Source organism: Thunnus maccoyii, chromosome 13 (assembly GCF_910596095.1).
Source record: "Thunnus maccoyii chromosome 13, fThuMac1.1, whole genome shotgun sequence".
In the NCBI taxonomy this organism is placed as follows: domain Eukaryota; kingdom Metazoa; phylum Chordata; class Actinopteri; order Scombriformes; family Scombridae; genus Thunnus; species Thunnus maccoyii.
In genome coordinates, this window is record NC_056545.1 from 16,319,967 (window position 1) to 16,333,802 (window position 13,836).

The 13,836-nt window shown below is 39.9% G+C and overlaps 1 protein-coding gene across 2 annotated transcripts in view; it reads right to left on the bottom strand.

Annotated features, from left to right (window-relative positions):
- Positions 1-13,836, bottom strand: part of LOC121910233 (replication protein A 70 kDa DNA-binding subunit-like) — a 44,283-nt gene that overhangs the window by 18,112 nt on the left and 12,335 nt on the right. For both annotated transcript variants that reach the window (XM_042431339.1, XM_042431340.1), the window contains 4 exons: positions 10,575-10,767; positions 7,028-7,164; positions 6,158-6,306; positions 4,104-4,233 (listed from right to left, as the gene is read on the bottom strand). In XM_042431339.1, the coding sequence (XP_042287273.1) occupies positions 4,104-4,233; positions 6,158-6,306; positions 7,028-7,164; positions 10,575-10,767 (609 nt within the window). The remainder of the gene's footprint in view (positions 1-4,103; positions 4,234-6,157; positions 6,307-7,027; positions 7,165-10,574; positions 10,768-13,836) is intronic.

Below are 13,836 nucleotides of genomic sequence, written 5' to 3' on the forward strand. Positions count from 1 at the left end.
AACACTCCACTCCCATGTTTCCGCCCGTGTGCCTGCCTCATCACATTTTGCAGACTTGGGCAGATTGGAGCGCTGGAAGGCTGGAGAGGTGGGAAGGCGATGGGTGGGGAAGGTGGTGGGAGGGTGGTTATGGCGGGAAGAGAAGAACAGGATGCTTTCTTTGGGGCCTTGTTGAGGGTTTGTGATGTTGGCAGATGCTACAGTGAATGTGAGCATAGAGGTCAGCAGGATCTGGACCATAGCAATTCCATCACAACTAGTCCACTCTAAATGAATCCCCCCTTGTCATCATCGCTTCCTTTCTCCTTCTGTGTGTCTTTTTTTCTTTCCTTCAGTATTCCAGTATGTACACAGAAGCCTTGGGGCAAAGTCTTAACCTTAAGCACACTGAGGAGAACCTAGAGGAGCAGCATGACTAACTCTGCACAAGAAGACAGATACACAAAAACACTCACAGACATACAAACACAAAAATATAGGAGTGCAGACTTACCTAAAGATTCATACACACACACACACACACCAACCCAACATTCTGAAAATAGTTTTCATTCTTATCACACCAAATCCTTGTGTCACCTTCTGGCACCTAAATGCAATTAAAATTTGTATGTGGAAGGGCAACCAAGTGAAAATCTACTTCACATAATTGACGTGGCTGCACATGCCAACTTTAATGCTTTTCCCAAAACCCCAACACACACACACACACACACACACTCACACACACACACAAAGCTACATTAATTAGAAATGGTTTGAACACTTACATCCACACACACACAGGTACACAACCAGAGTCTCGGTCACGAACATACGTACAGGGAGGCAAACAGGTAGAATGTCAAATTAGATTCCTTCAAACTATAAGCTTATGATTGGGATTCCATTATTATTACCAAAGCTGCAGCCTTAGAGTATGTTATAGACAATCTCCTTAAAGCCATTCAATTACAGAGACAGTTGGAGGTACTTATGGCAGAGAATAGAAAGAGAAGACAAAGAGGAATAAACAGAAAAAGAGAATAAAAAACCCTTGAATTATTTACACATTCTCACCTTTCAACTCCTTTCCCCACATCTGCCAGTTAACTGTTCCTGTCTGTATCCTTTTCTCAATACCACCTTGTCACTTCACTCTTAGTCACCACACTCTTCACTCCTTTTTTTTTTTTTTTCTTTTTTGCTGTGGCCTTGTTCCCCTCCATCCTTCAATGCAGGTTTATAAGTGACATGAAGTCTAAGTGGCTCTGCCTGGCTTTTCTACCCGTCTCTCACTCTCCCACGTTCTCCGTCCTCGCTACTTCCCTTCTGCTAATGTTATGCCCTATAGGCTTCCTCCACCTCCAACACATAATTAGAATTTTTTATTAGAAACGACATTGATCTTGAAGCTACCCGTAAACGTGAGGGATGAGGGAGACTAGCTGGAGATAAACCTAATTAATAAGATTGAAAGTTTGTCAGTGGCACATACCACTTCCATGCACTCTTTTAGTCAAAAGCATGATATTTCTGTGCGATGGAGCTTCTTAAAATGGTTCACGGTCCAATTTGAGACTTCTCACATGTTCCTCTAATGGTGGAGTTCAGCAGTTCAATCAGTACTGCTAATATATGATCATCACTATCTCCCTCCTACAGCTAAAACAAGAGAACCATGACTCTAATCCATGAAGTCATACGTAGCAAGGCATAGCCTAAAGCTGCTCTATTTACAATGAATGGAAGACTAACTGTGGATTTGTGTTTGTCGAAACGCTTACATTCAAATGAGACTAAGCAGTCGGTTTTAAAAATCATTAAATCCATGCCTTTTCACAGAAAATCACAATTGATAGTTTTAAATAAAGGGCCTCCAGTGTAATCACTATATGGCTAAACACACAAAAAATAAACATTTAACTGTTATGTATCATAAGTCTGTAATGTTTAGTAATAAAAGGTATTTCTCATAACTTCCTTTCATGACAATCCACTGTGAACAAGCAACTGAGTTTACTGTATTTGTAGCTAGAAAAACCATAACCCTTACTAACAATTGTGCAGTAAGAGCAAATAAATGAACGAAGTCTAGAAAATGTGAGTCGTGCTCCCGACATCAAAGTCTGTCAACATGATGGATTCGTCCCTGTGTGACTGCTAAACTTCGCTGCAAAAACAGCGAGGCTCTAACCCTTTGATTCTCAGGGACTGACACCAAAACCTGGTGTTTACTGTGCTTGTCGTACATCACTAAAAGATCTTCTGCTCTATTGTTCTGTAGCCTTGCTGATGTTACGTCATCTGTAGGGGTTTCTTTCATTTTTCTTTAAACAACGGCCAGCTGCCCGAGTGAGAGAAAGATTTTCTGACTCACATATCAATCTGCTTCCAGACAAAGTTTTCACAAAGAAATATCCAACTAAAACTGCAACACATATAATATTTACTTTTTACTGTTAACACAACTCATGGCTTCATTTCAACCTGACATACTGTATATCACCTCTTTTGTGACTCAGGACATTAAACCAATATAAAACTCAAAAACCAAAACTTAAACCAGTAATTCGTTTTTTTTTTTTTGTTGGGAGCAGCGGAAACAAATTGTGAGCATGACACTGTCATATCATCACTTTTTAGGCTGATATGGGGAACTTGTTAGCAAACACTTGCTTATTTACACATCTAGCAGTTATGGAGCTGCATTATCATTCATTTGGAGTCGTGTCTCTGGCCACCTGATTAAGTCCAATATTCACTCTCCCTTAGCTCTGTTTTTGCTCTACACCAACTCCTTAGGGAAATATCTGGCTCTTAAACTGCTAAATGCTCCACTGTGTTCACCAGCCAGTGTCTTATAACTTTGTCAGTTTGTCGTTTGGTGCTGAGCAGGTAGTGTACAGTGGGGTTAGGGTTAGAGCTTTTTTTTTTTTTTTTTCGCAGAAAACAGCTGCCTGCTACAGCCGAAAATGACGCTGTGAGAGTGAACCATAACAGTAATGTTCCAGCTGGACAGCTAAACAATGAGTTGCAACTCGTTATAAAGCTCTGTAAAGCTGAGGGGAGCTGCAGAGTCACAATTCAGGGTGACAATTCTCTGTAGGTTCACCACGACAAGCAACCCCTCTCAAATTACACATTATTATTTGATTCATTGTTATTATAAAAATATTGAGTACAGATGCCCTGAGTTATTCATCCACACAAAAAAACATGAAGCAAAATAATGAGCATCAAAGCAGCTTGTAGTTCTCATGATGGTTCTTACATTCTGGTCCTTTATTGTGGACTACACTGAATCATACACATGCCAAAATGTATGCCAGTGAAACACAACTGCTGTATATGAAACACATTTAATAAAATGGAGACATAAACTAAGGCTCACTTTGTGCATTCCCACCACTTCCATGAGCTATTCTGTTTTTGAAGACCAAGTAATAGTGTATTCATAATGTGTTAATAATAAACTTGGACTTCTAACTCAGGAATAAAAAATACACCTGACTTATAGATAGATAGAACCATAGTTTTATTGTTAAGACAAAATTATAGTAGATTAATAAATTAGTCGATCAACAGAAACTTAATCAGTAACTATTCCCCGTTTATAGCTTCCCAGTTGTGAGTATCTGCATCATTTCTCTGTTTCATATCACTGTACACTGAATATTCTCCACACATTTTACAGACCAATCGATCAATCTATTGGCCAAGAAAATAATTGTCAGATCAGTCAATAATGAAAATAATCGTTAGTTGCAGCCTTACTTCATTGTGAGGCCACTTATCATCAAGAATACAGCTCCTAACACCAAATAACAAACCAAATTAAAAAAAGATGAAAATCTGTTTTTTTCCAGATTTTTCCTTCAAGGGTCATTTCATCCAAATTACACACCTCTAGTGATATTCAGTCATGGAAATATGTTTGGTTTAATTGTCCCGATTTCTATCTCCAATATTTATTTTAATTTGGGTGAACCAACCCTTCAAGAGGCAAATACAATTTTCTCTGTGATTTGAATATCAGTGTGTTTAATATTGAACTCTTTTTTTTTCTCTTTTATGGTTTATGTATGTATGTATGTATGCATGTAGGTATGTGTGTACTGCACCTTCTCTCCGTGTCCCATGTGTTCATTCTTAACATCACTCAGTGTTTTCCAGTTCGCCTTTGCTCCGCTGCCCGCTGATCGCGTCTCTGTCAGGGATTGGCTGTTCAGCGCATAGCCTTTCTGGTCATACCTATAGTGTGGACATTAACACACGACATACATTATTTAAGAGTGTAGGGAGATAGAAAGAAAGTAGAGAAAAAGAAAAGGAGGGTTTGTTGAGTCAAATGAAAAACACACAGAGCATACCTGAGGATGCAACTAATGATCCCTGGATACTGAGGTGATGAAACTACACAAGATACACCATCAATATTAGTCATCTGCGAACATGTACAAGAGTGTATCTATCTCTTTGTAAAGAGGGAGTAAATGTAAGCGTGTCAGCTTGTTTACATGTATGAACATGTTTTATTAAAAGGCTTTGATTTTTCCTGTGAAAGAGATACTGCACTGTATCTGTTATTATCTAAAGAAACCATCTTCTGCCATCACTGAATTACTCCCTTAATCTCTTAACTGATTTACAGTCACTGCATCTGTATCCCGCAATCTATTTGATCTGACATATGGCTGCCCATCATGGATGAATGCTTTCATACATCAATCAGCCTTTTATATCCACATATATCTATTCATACACACTGTGTCAAAAACAAAATTTGTCTAGCTCTCTTTTTGTCTAGCCCCTCCAATTATTCATTTATGTACCTTTTTAATATTCTTTTTAAAATCTTAATGCATCAGTGTGACTCCTGCTCTGTATTCTAGCAGAGCAGAGCGATCTAATCAAGGCATCATCCAAATTCATCAGTTTCCTTCAATTATGCAAGCAACCCTGGTCAAAACAATCCCACAAAGCACCACATCGCCACAGGAACTGGAGTCAGACAAACACTGTCTTTGTAAAGCACAGACCTAAATGTTAAAACGGAATGAAAAACACTGTCTGCTCCTTGAATAACATTCATTGTCATTCGTTCACTGCCGTCAGCATGTAAACTGGAGACAGGACCTAACAGCAGCAGAGATCAGGGGGGGAAAGCCAGGGATAAGAGAAGAATGGAAGGAGGAATGAAAGGAAGGAGGGGCACCGTTTTTTAGTTATTTAGCCCTTTGAATGTCAGGATGAGATGGTGTATTGACCGGAGACTAATAAGACCAAGATTAAAGCCGGCGCAATGGAGCCTGCCCCTCCTCTCTGTCCCTCTCTAACACACACAAGTAACTGGTATAACTAATGCAGTGCACACACAAAAAATGGCTAAAGCTACTGTTCATGGAGCAATTAGCCAAATTTATAAACCAGACGTTAACGACTGAAAGAGTGAGCAGAATAATGCCCACAGGTACCGACAAACACACCCCTGTATTTATTGTATTCTCACTTTGAAGCTGCGATTACACCATTTGACGCAATTTTCTGCCTAAAAATAGCTGTCAGTGTAACACTCAGGCAATCATATGCACACTGAAGCATTGTTATGTACACACTCAGAAATCAAAAAAAACACATTTATATTTCAGCCGCGGCCAGACTTGGGAACAGCCTTAATGAGTGAATGAGTCATAATTCAAAATCCCTCCACAGGAGCTGCTAATAAGAATCCAGTTTGATGCAGCTCACTGTGTCAGAGCTGGAATCCAGAAATATATCCGTGTTCTGCTTTTCTGTTATTCCCTCCATCCAATCCTGTCTAAAGTCCCTCTGGGATCGAGGAGGGACACGCCACCAGTCTCCTGACACGTGATCACTGGGGCTTTGCACTTAGTTTAGTTCATCGTGTGCATGTGTATGTGCAACATTGTTTAACATGAACACTGGGCTTCCATAGGAATGCTCAACTTTAGGCACATTTCACTGTGTATTGATAACTAACTAACTGTCTTTTTATACATACCGTGTCTTGTGTGGTGCTTGTGTGAGAACTGATCGGATGTCTATGTGCGCTTGTAAACATGCCAGCATGACCACAATAGTGTGAACAATTCTGTATTTGTTTATGAATGTGTGTATGAGTGCTGGTTGTTGCGTGGAAACCAGTGTGACTCACCAGGCCCTCAGTCTGAAGGCCTCTGGTATGTCTGGGTTGACCATGACGGTTGAGCTAAACAAAGCAGAGAGAGATCTGCCCCCAAAATCAGACAAGCGAGCTCCTTTGATGGCGACCACAGGCTGCCCAGAGCTGTCAAACTTCTCTGCCTGGAGAAAGAAGAAAAAAAAAAAGGATCCAAGACAGTAATTGAGGAGATAATGATGGCAAACAAGAGATGGCAAAAGTAGTTGTGTTATTGTCTGTTATATGTTCAGTCTGTGTCTGCAGCTTGGGGAGACCAGAAAGTAATATGTGGTATAGTTTGCTTTTATAATTGGACAACCTACAAGTTAATTTGAAAGTCGTTTTTGGATTTTGGCAAAGAGGAGGGATTAGCTCCTGCAGATTGAATGAGCTTAGAGAAGAATAGTGCCATTTCATGCACATTCGAGAGTTATTTAGCCTGCCGTCTCAAATCAGGGACTTTGGTCCAAAACACTCCTGAAGGTCACAGGAATGATTTGACCAATCCAAATTTTACAGCCCAGAAAACCTAATCAAACTGCTCAGCACGGAAGAGCAAACACAAAGATATGCGATGTGCACACGTTCGCTGACACGGATGCACAAGCACATACACGCATGGGCACCTTCATAAACACACGATTAATTACAGCCTGCTCAACATGTTTTTATGTTAAACTGCAAATCCATCCCTGGGTACAGAGGAAAAGCAAGGCGAGGGGGAGAGAAAGAGAGAGAGAGAGAGAGAGAAAGAGAAAGAGAAAGAGAAAGAGAGAGAGAGAGAGAGAGAGAGAGAGAGAGAGAGAGAGAGAGAGAGAGAGAGAGAGAGAGAGAGAAGAGAGAGAGAGAGATTATAATTATTACCTCCTCTCCCCACAGTGTGGCTGTCACCACTTTTCCAGTTGTGTCTATTAAGTTGAGGGCCCTCTTGGTGACTTCCCTGCTGGTCTTTGTGGTGATGCGGGTTGCTTCCTCTGCACTCTTGCACACTCCAATCACATCTACATGGAGAAAGAACAATTTCACATCTCCATCTATAGATATCTCATGCATACAGGTAGACAAATAGAGAAATGAAGCAATAGTATGTTATGCGAAGTGACACTTTTGAAATGTCTCTGCATGGTATAAAGTGTGAAAATGGCCCCTTGATGTACTCGACATATCATATCGTATCATATCATAAGTAGTAGAGATCCAACACAGCAGAGTGTTGACACCCCTCTGATACTGCCAAGTCACAGCAGACTGACACATAAATGCCATAACAGGCTAGCTAACACCAAGGCCCACAATCCAAATCACAACAAACACACTCATTCCTCATTTATGTTTCCTGTCATGCTCAAGGCCTAAACACTTCATTCGGGATCACTGCACTGAAGAGCAGTTACTGCTGAGCTCTAAGAAGGTGAAGGTCCTGGCCTACCATGACCAAAATTAAAAACTAAATCTGAACAAGTCGAATAATTCATAAAGCAGTTATTGTACAAGAAATAGGAATTTTCACACACAAGGTTAGAGAGAACAAATGAAGAAACAGATTACATCAAGTAAAAGTGTAAAAAGACAAAAATAATACACCTCAATGTTATGCTGCAGGTTTTAAAACACAGTCTATAAAACATAAAAACCACTAACAAATGTCCATCACATGATGGGCATTGATGTTTTAAAACACCTCTTGTTCTAGTGAATTGTTTTAAAATAAAAAAAGAATTTCACTGATATGAAAGAAGACAAAAGCAACCAAATTGGAGAAGCTAGGTTTGGTATTTTTACTTGATTTATAACATAAATGGCTCAAAAATTATTCATATTTATGGTTGGTTAATTGTCTGTTAAATATTTAATGGTGCCAAGACTAGTGCCCGTGCATTAAACAAAATGAATGAACAGAATTTCAATATAGATTTTGAGAACCAGTCATTCTGCGGACTTCATCCTCCTGTCTGCTATGTCTGCTAACCTTTTTCTAAACTCGCCCTTCCTCCTCCCTTCCTCTTTTGCTCTCTGTCTGTGCTCTCTCAGCCCTCCTTAATTCCATTATGATTGAGACGATGTCATCCACCTCTGAACTCCATTATCACCACAGGAACAGGCTGACAGTTCTCATTACCATGTTATAATCCCCTATTTAACAAAGGAGCAGAGAGAGAGGAGTGGAAAGAGAGTGAATGGAGAGACAACAGATGACACACAGGACATGTAACGATGCCCCTCTGCGACCGACGCAAACACAGTCCTCCAGGTAAACCACTCAGTGCATCTCTGAACTGTGTAGTGTTTATGTGCTAGCTTACATTGCTCATAGTTTACACTGATGTAATCATGCAATATTGCCACTGTGAATGTCTGTCCAAGTATGTTGTCTTAATGACCATTAATTTGTCGTCTAACATGGTGTGTCCAACACTAAAAGAGTGTATAGCCCTGCTTGTACTGATATCCAGCAATTGTTGCATAGCCTGTAAGCAGTTCGGCACTTCCCAATGCTACATCACAATTACAACAGACCTGACTGCACCTGAACTCATCCACCTGTGCTGGGTGTGGTCAGAAATACAACAGACTTGAACCTTTCAGTGTAGAGATGCCTTTCATCCAACATTTAGAGTGAATTTAGTGAGGAGACTATGTTCACCAGCTTGTCGCTACTAGGGATGCCACAGTGAGGAAATTTTCCCACCAACTAATAAATATTCGTCAATGACGCTCATCCGTAGAGTGCTTACTTTAAACTTCAACATTAGATTTTTAGTTTATATCTTCCCCTTATTTAAGAGTTAGTGACGGCAGGCTTCACAATGCTATGAGAGCTGCAAGAGTGTACCAAAACAGTAAAGTTGTGGGCCAGAAAGCCAAAACAATGAGCTGAAATTCACTGTAAAGCTCAGTAGAAGGGAACTGCAGAGTCAGGTTCATCATTACGAGTGACACCCCTCATGTGATCCATTGTCAATATAAAAACATTGATTATAGCTGCTTTTAAGTTCTTGTGCAGCACATTCCAATATTTTAGACATTTTGTTAAATTAAAACAAGGAATTTTGTAGAAATATATTTTTATATTTCTCAAAAGTAAATTATTGAAAAAATTATTTTTGTTGGTACCGAAACTCATGTATCAAACAGGCACTAGTATTGAAAACTTGTAAATGATACCCAGCCCTGCTACAAGTAAGAACAGTTATTGATAAATGTGATTCTTAAATGGTGACCAAACAACAGATAAAAGTCACCTGCAAATGGTAACATGCAATGTTATTCCCTAACTCTCCCACTTGCAGTGCAGACCAAAAGCAATCAATTAAAATTCCATCCTCATTGTCATAACTTCACAAACTTTTGTGTCACACCTGTACATCATCTTCCTAATAAGATTGAGTGACATGCTGAGAGAACACTCTTGAATTGCTAATTTCAACCCCAATCTACACTCGGATCATCCCAATTTACCTGTCAAAGAGATAAGACATTCATGTCAGGAACAGAGGGCAGCCACCGCAAGTAACCTTTCTAAAAACGGTGGAATGAACACTATTCTCTTTTTATCTCTCCTCTTTACTGTAGGCCTGAATTAACCTTCCCTCTGACCCCGTCATAATGTATTATTCCAGGACATCTGGTACACAATTGACTGACATGTGCTTGTCTATTAGGTCAGTTTTTTTAACCATCTATATCTATAGCCTTGAATCGCCTGGGTTGACTGAACAGTTGGAGGGATTATCCGGTTGATAATCCACATGTTCAAATCCTGACAACAGCTAGCACGGCAACGTCAAACCACACCTTTTCGGTTCTGTCATTGCGGACATGGCAGAGACATCGGTCGAAGTAACATGTACTGCAAAACATTACTGACAGTTCTTTTCTTCACAAATATCAACATGAACCTTGTCCTAACTATCCTGGACTAACACGTCGCTCTCTCTCAGACATACTTTACACGGCAGCCCTTCATGAATGTTGTCAAATTTCTCCATAGCTATCCACAAAAATCACTATCTGAACACATTTGTAGCTAAAATATGCCACATGATTGCTGAGTCACATGTAATTTTCTATCTTTAATATCTTGTTTCAGTAGCTGCTCACAAAGTTTGGAGAGGCGGTGAGTCATCTTAACACTCCAGTTTGCTGATTGGTTTGACATGTATCTGTCGAGATCAGGTGATTATTAGTCATGTTTTACAGCCTTGATTGCAAAAACTGAGTATGTGATATGTAGTCTGCCTCTATAAGGCAAAAAAACTCGAGCAGCTACGTCTCTTGCCTTTGCTTCCCGTCCTTTCCCAACTGTCCTTGGAACTGAAGCGCTACCTGCTCACTCACTGCTAAGTTGTTCTTTTATTGGTTAAATGGCAGAAATGTACAAATAGTCGAATTGGCAAACTTCTTCTCTTACCAATGATGGAGTCCGGGTCTCTGTTCTCCAGCTCTGCGATGGGCACAAAGTCACAGTGCAGTGTGGGGACGTCCTGAGTGTCATCACATGGCACAATGGAGGAATGAGCATGGAGGGTCATCTCGTAGTCATTCTTCAGTGTGGTGTACTGTTTGTTGGCCACCTTCAGTGTAGCTTTAGAGATGTAGTACACCTACAGAGAATGGGCGAGCAAAGTGTGCTGGCGTTATAAAATTAAACCTAATCAAACTGGTCATTTCCTGTAAATCTGAAGCAACTAAGACTGATCATAACCATGTTATTGATCCTGCTAAGGAAATTATTATTACAATACAACATGTTAAACCAAAACCTCATAATAACAATGTAAAAATCTTCAGGTCCAGCTAAGATGTGGTGTCATATCAGCGCCATCACTTCTCTAATTCACCAGAAAATAAGAAGCAGCTGAGAGCGAGTCTGCTAAACAGCACAATTTAAACCCAATCTGCAAGGCCCACTTCTTCATTTACTCCCCCAACTCTCCAATATCTTCTACTGAGTTTGTCTCAGTGGCTTACTCTCTATTCTTTCCTTACTCCCTATCTCTCTCTGATTTACCCCACACAGAGATAGGAGCATGAAACTAATGTGATAAGCATTCTGGCCGCTCGGAGCCAGTCACACCCACTCACTGTTCTGTCAATACTCAGATCACGAAGGGAAGACGGATTCATTCCTTTATTTATCTTTAGAGGGCAGAGGGCACAAATTGGATCTGGGGCTGTGTTGGGAGTCACTAACAGTGGCTGATACCTGAGCCAGTGTGACTAGCAAAATGATGGCTGGGGTTAATTGAGTTATTAAGCTCTGCGGGCCAGACTGAGCTGAGCAAGAGCTTCGACATGTGTTCTACCTGTCTGTAATTGCATAGGTGTACAGGGACATGCAAAGGGCATGTTCTCGCTGTTTAGACGGGGGCACCAACCATTTCTGCACAATAATAAGAGTTTTACCTCAAATAAACAATGGCTTGTTGATTGTTCCTCCAGCTGGTCCATGAGACTGGAGCTAAATGGTGCCAACACTCTCCTAGGAAAATGTTGATATCTCTTGCAGTCTGTCATCATGCATCTGTACACTTTATCTGACATTTTACTTTTTAATAACTTTTCTAATTATGGAGTTTAACACATGAATGCTGTACATATTTAATACTTGACTTCCCATGTGGAAAAACTGAACTTACAAGTCCCAACTGAGGGCAGCACGAACTCAGTGTCCTCAATAGTATTGATAAGGAATTTCTAAATGAATTATTCCTTTATATTCATGATTATTTTCAAAGATACTACTGTATATACTTAAATCCTTGTAATAATCCTGTTTGCAGCCCTCCAGTGAGGTCAGAGGTCAGCATCAGTTGTGTAACAGAAGCTGGAGCTGGTGGCCGCTATATATTTCTTACTAAAGGACAGTGAAGCAGCTTGTTGACACAGGGTCTTGAACCAGGGCCCACTGGTTAAAAGATGATCTTATTAACAAATGCTGCCTCCAAGGTTCTTTTAGACCAACAGGTTTGGCAAATAGATTCATATGTATTAGTGCTTGACTGACTTTCATTCTTGTATTACTATCTATAATAAAATGCAAGAATATATTACAGGATAGTTTAGGATTTTTCAAGTTCATCTTAATGCAATATTCACATACTAATATGTACAATTATAGAGTTATTGGTCACTAGGATCATTCCTCCTCTCCATATATCCCCTTGTGCTGCCACTAAGAGATGAGGGACAAAATCCAAAGTCCTCATTCTGTGCAAAAAGGGATTCTGAATTTCAGCCAAAGGTAATATGAGGCTTCAGCAGTCTGACTTAGCCAGTCTCTTGTGGTTCTCTGGACAGCATTTCCTTGCTCAGTCTCAGTTGAAGCCTCATATTAGTTTTGGACAAAGTACAGAATGCATTTTTGCACAGAACAAGGACTGTGTGGATTTTGTTTCCCCATTTCTTACAGTATAGTTTCACTACAAAGGGATAGGAAGAATGATTACAACGACTCATAACTGTCTAATCATACACACAGTAGGAGAGTATTGTATAAGGATAGATTTGGAAAGATGTGAACCTATCCTTTAATATCTTACAGGAATACTTACCCAAAAATTACTAATATTGTAAACATTTGCACATTCCTGGTCAATTTTTTGTGCATTCCCTTTCCAGTGTTTCCCCTGTATTCATCCTGAAGCAGCGCAATCATAAGCACCGCTGCTAAAATTTTCACACAATCATTAATATCAATGGGCTACTAATGATTTTCACTCGCACACTGTACAAGCACGATAACATCCTACATTATCGTGGAATTTTTTGAGTCATCGACTAGTGTATCAAATCCCAGAATCCTCCCTCTCCTCATTCTTCAAAGGACATCTACGTGAACTGTACTGTTATAAGAATAGGGTATCTGCCTTAAGAAACAGGGCAGTGCATAATGTGTGTGTATAGCGAGTGGAGAGAACAAGCGGCAGAAAAATGACAGTGAATGCGAGGGGAGCAGAGGAAAAGGTTAGCAGGCTGCAGTGTGTCAGTTAATAAATGCTACAGCTTGTCGAGAACAAGAAAAGTCTCGCCTGTTGTTTCCCCAACTGCTGGAAAAGTGAAGGGGATTAGCCCTGAAGTTAGCGACAATGGGTTAGCCTAACCTGACCAAGCTCACTTAAGGTGGACTGACCTTTAAGGTGGACCAGCTATTCTAATTTTAGTGTCAATCTCAGCTACTCCTGAACAGAGAAATGTTCAAACACTACTCTCCATGTGCTTTTCACTTAATATTGTAAATGTCTTTAAGATTACTTGACTTTCGTGGTATTTACTTACTTATGTATGTTTTAATCATTATACACCACAAGGCAAACTCTACTTAGCAAAAAAACCTGTTACTGATTCTGAATATAATCTCTGTATTACTTAAGCCCCATAGCCTGAAACGCCAGAAGAGAAACTTCATTCACGTATCATCTGTGGAGAACGCAGCCTGCACGACTGGCAGCCATCTCTGATGCAATTAAGATAACCAGAAAACCAGAAACCAATAAAACAATATAAAAAAAAAAGTTTTCACAAGCTGTAGTCAGCTAGATACAGTATTCCCATTTCCATATATCCACCTAAATGCTCAGTACGAAATATATATATTTCAGTAAAATATGACTTCATAAAATCCTCCACAAAATCCTCTAATACTTGCCTCTGGCTCATTCATTGGCCAGAAG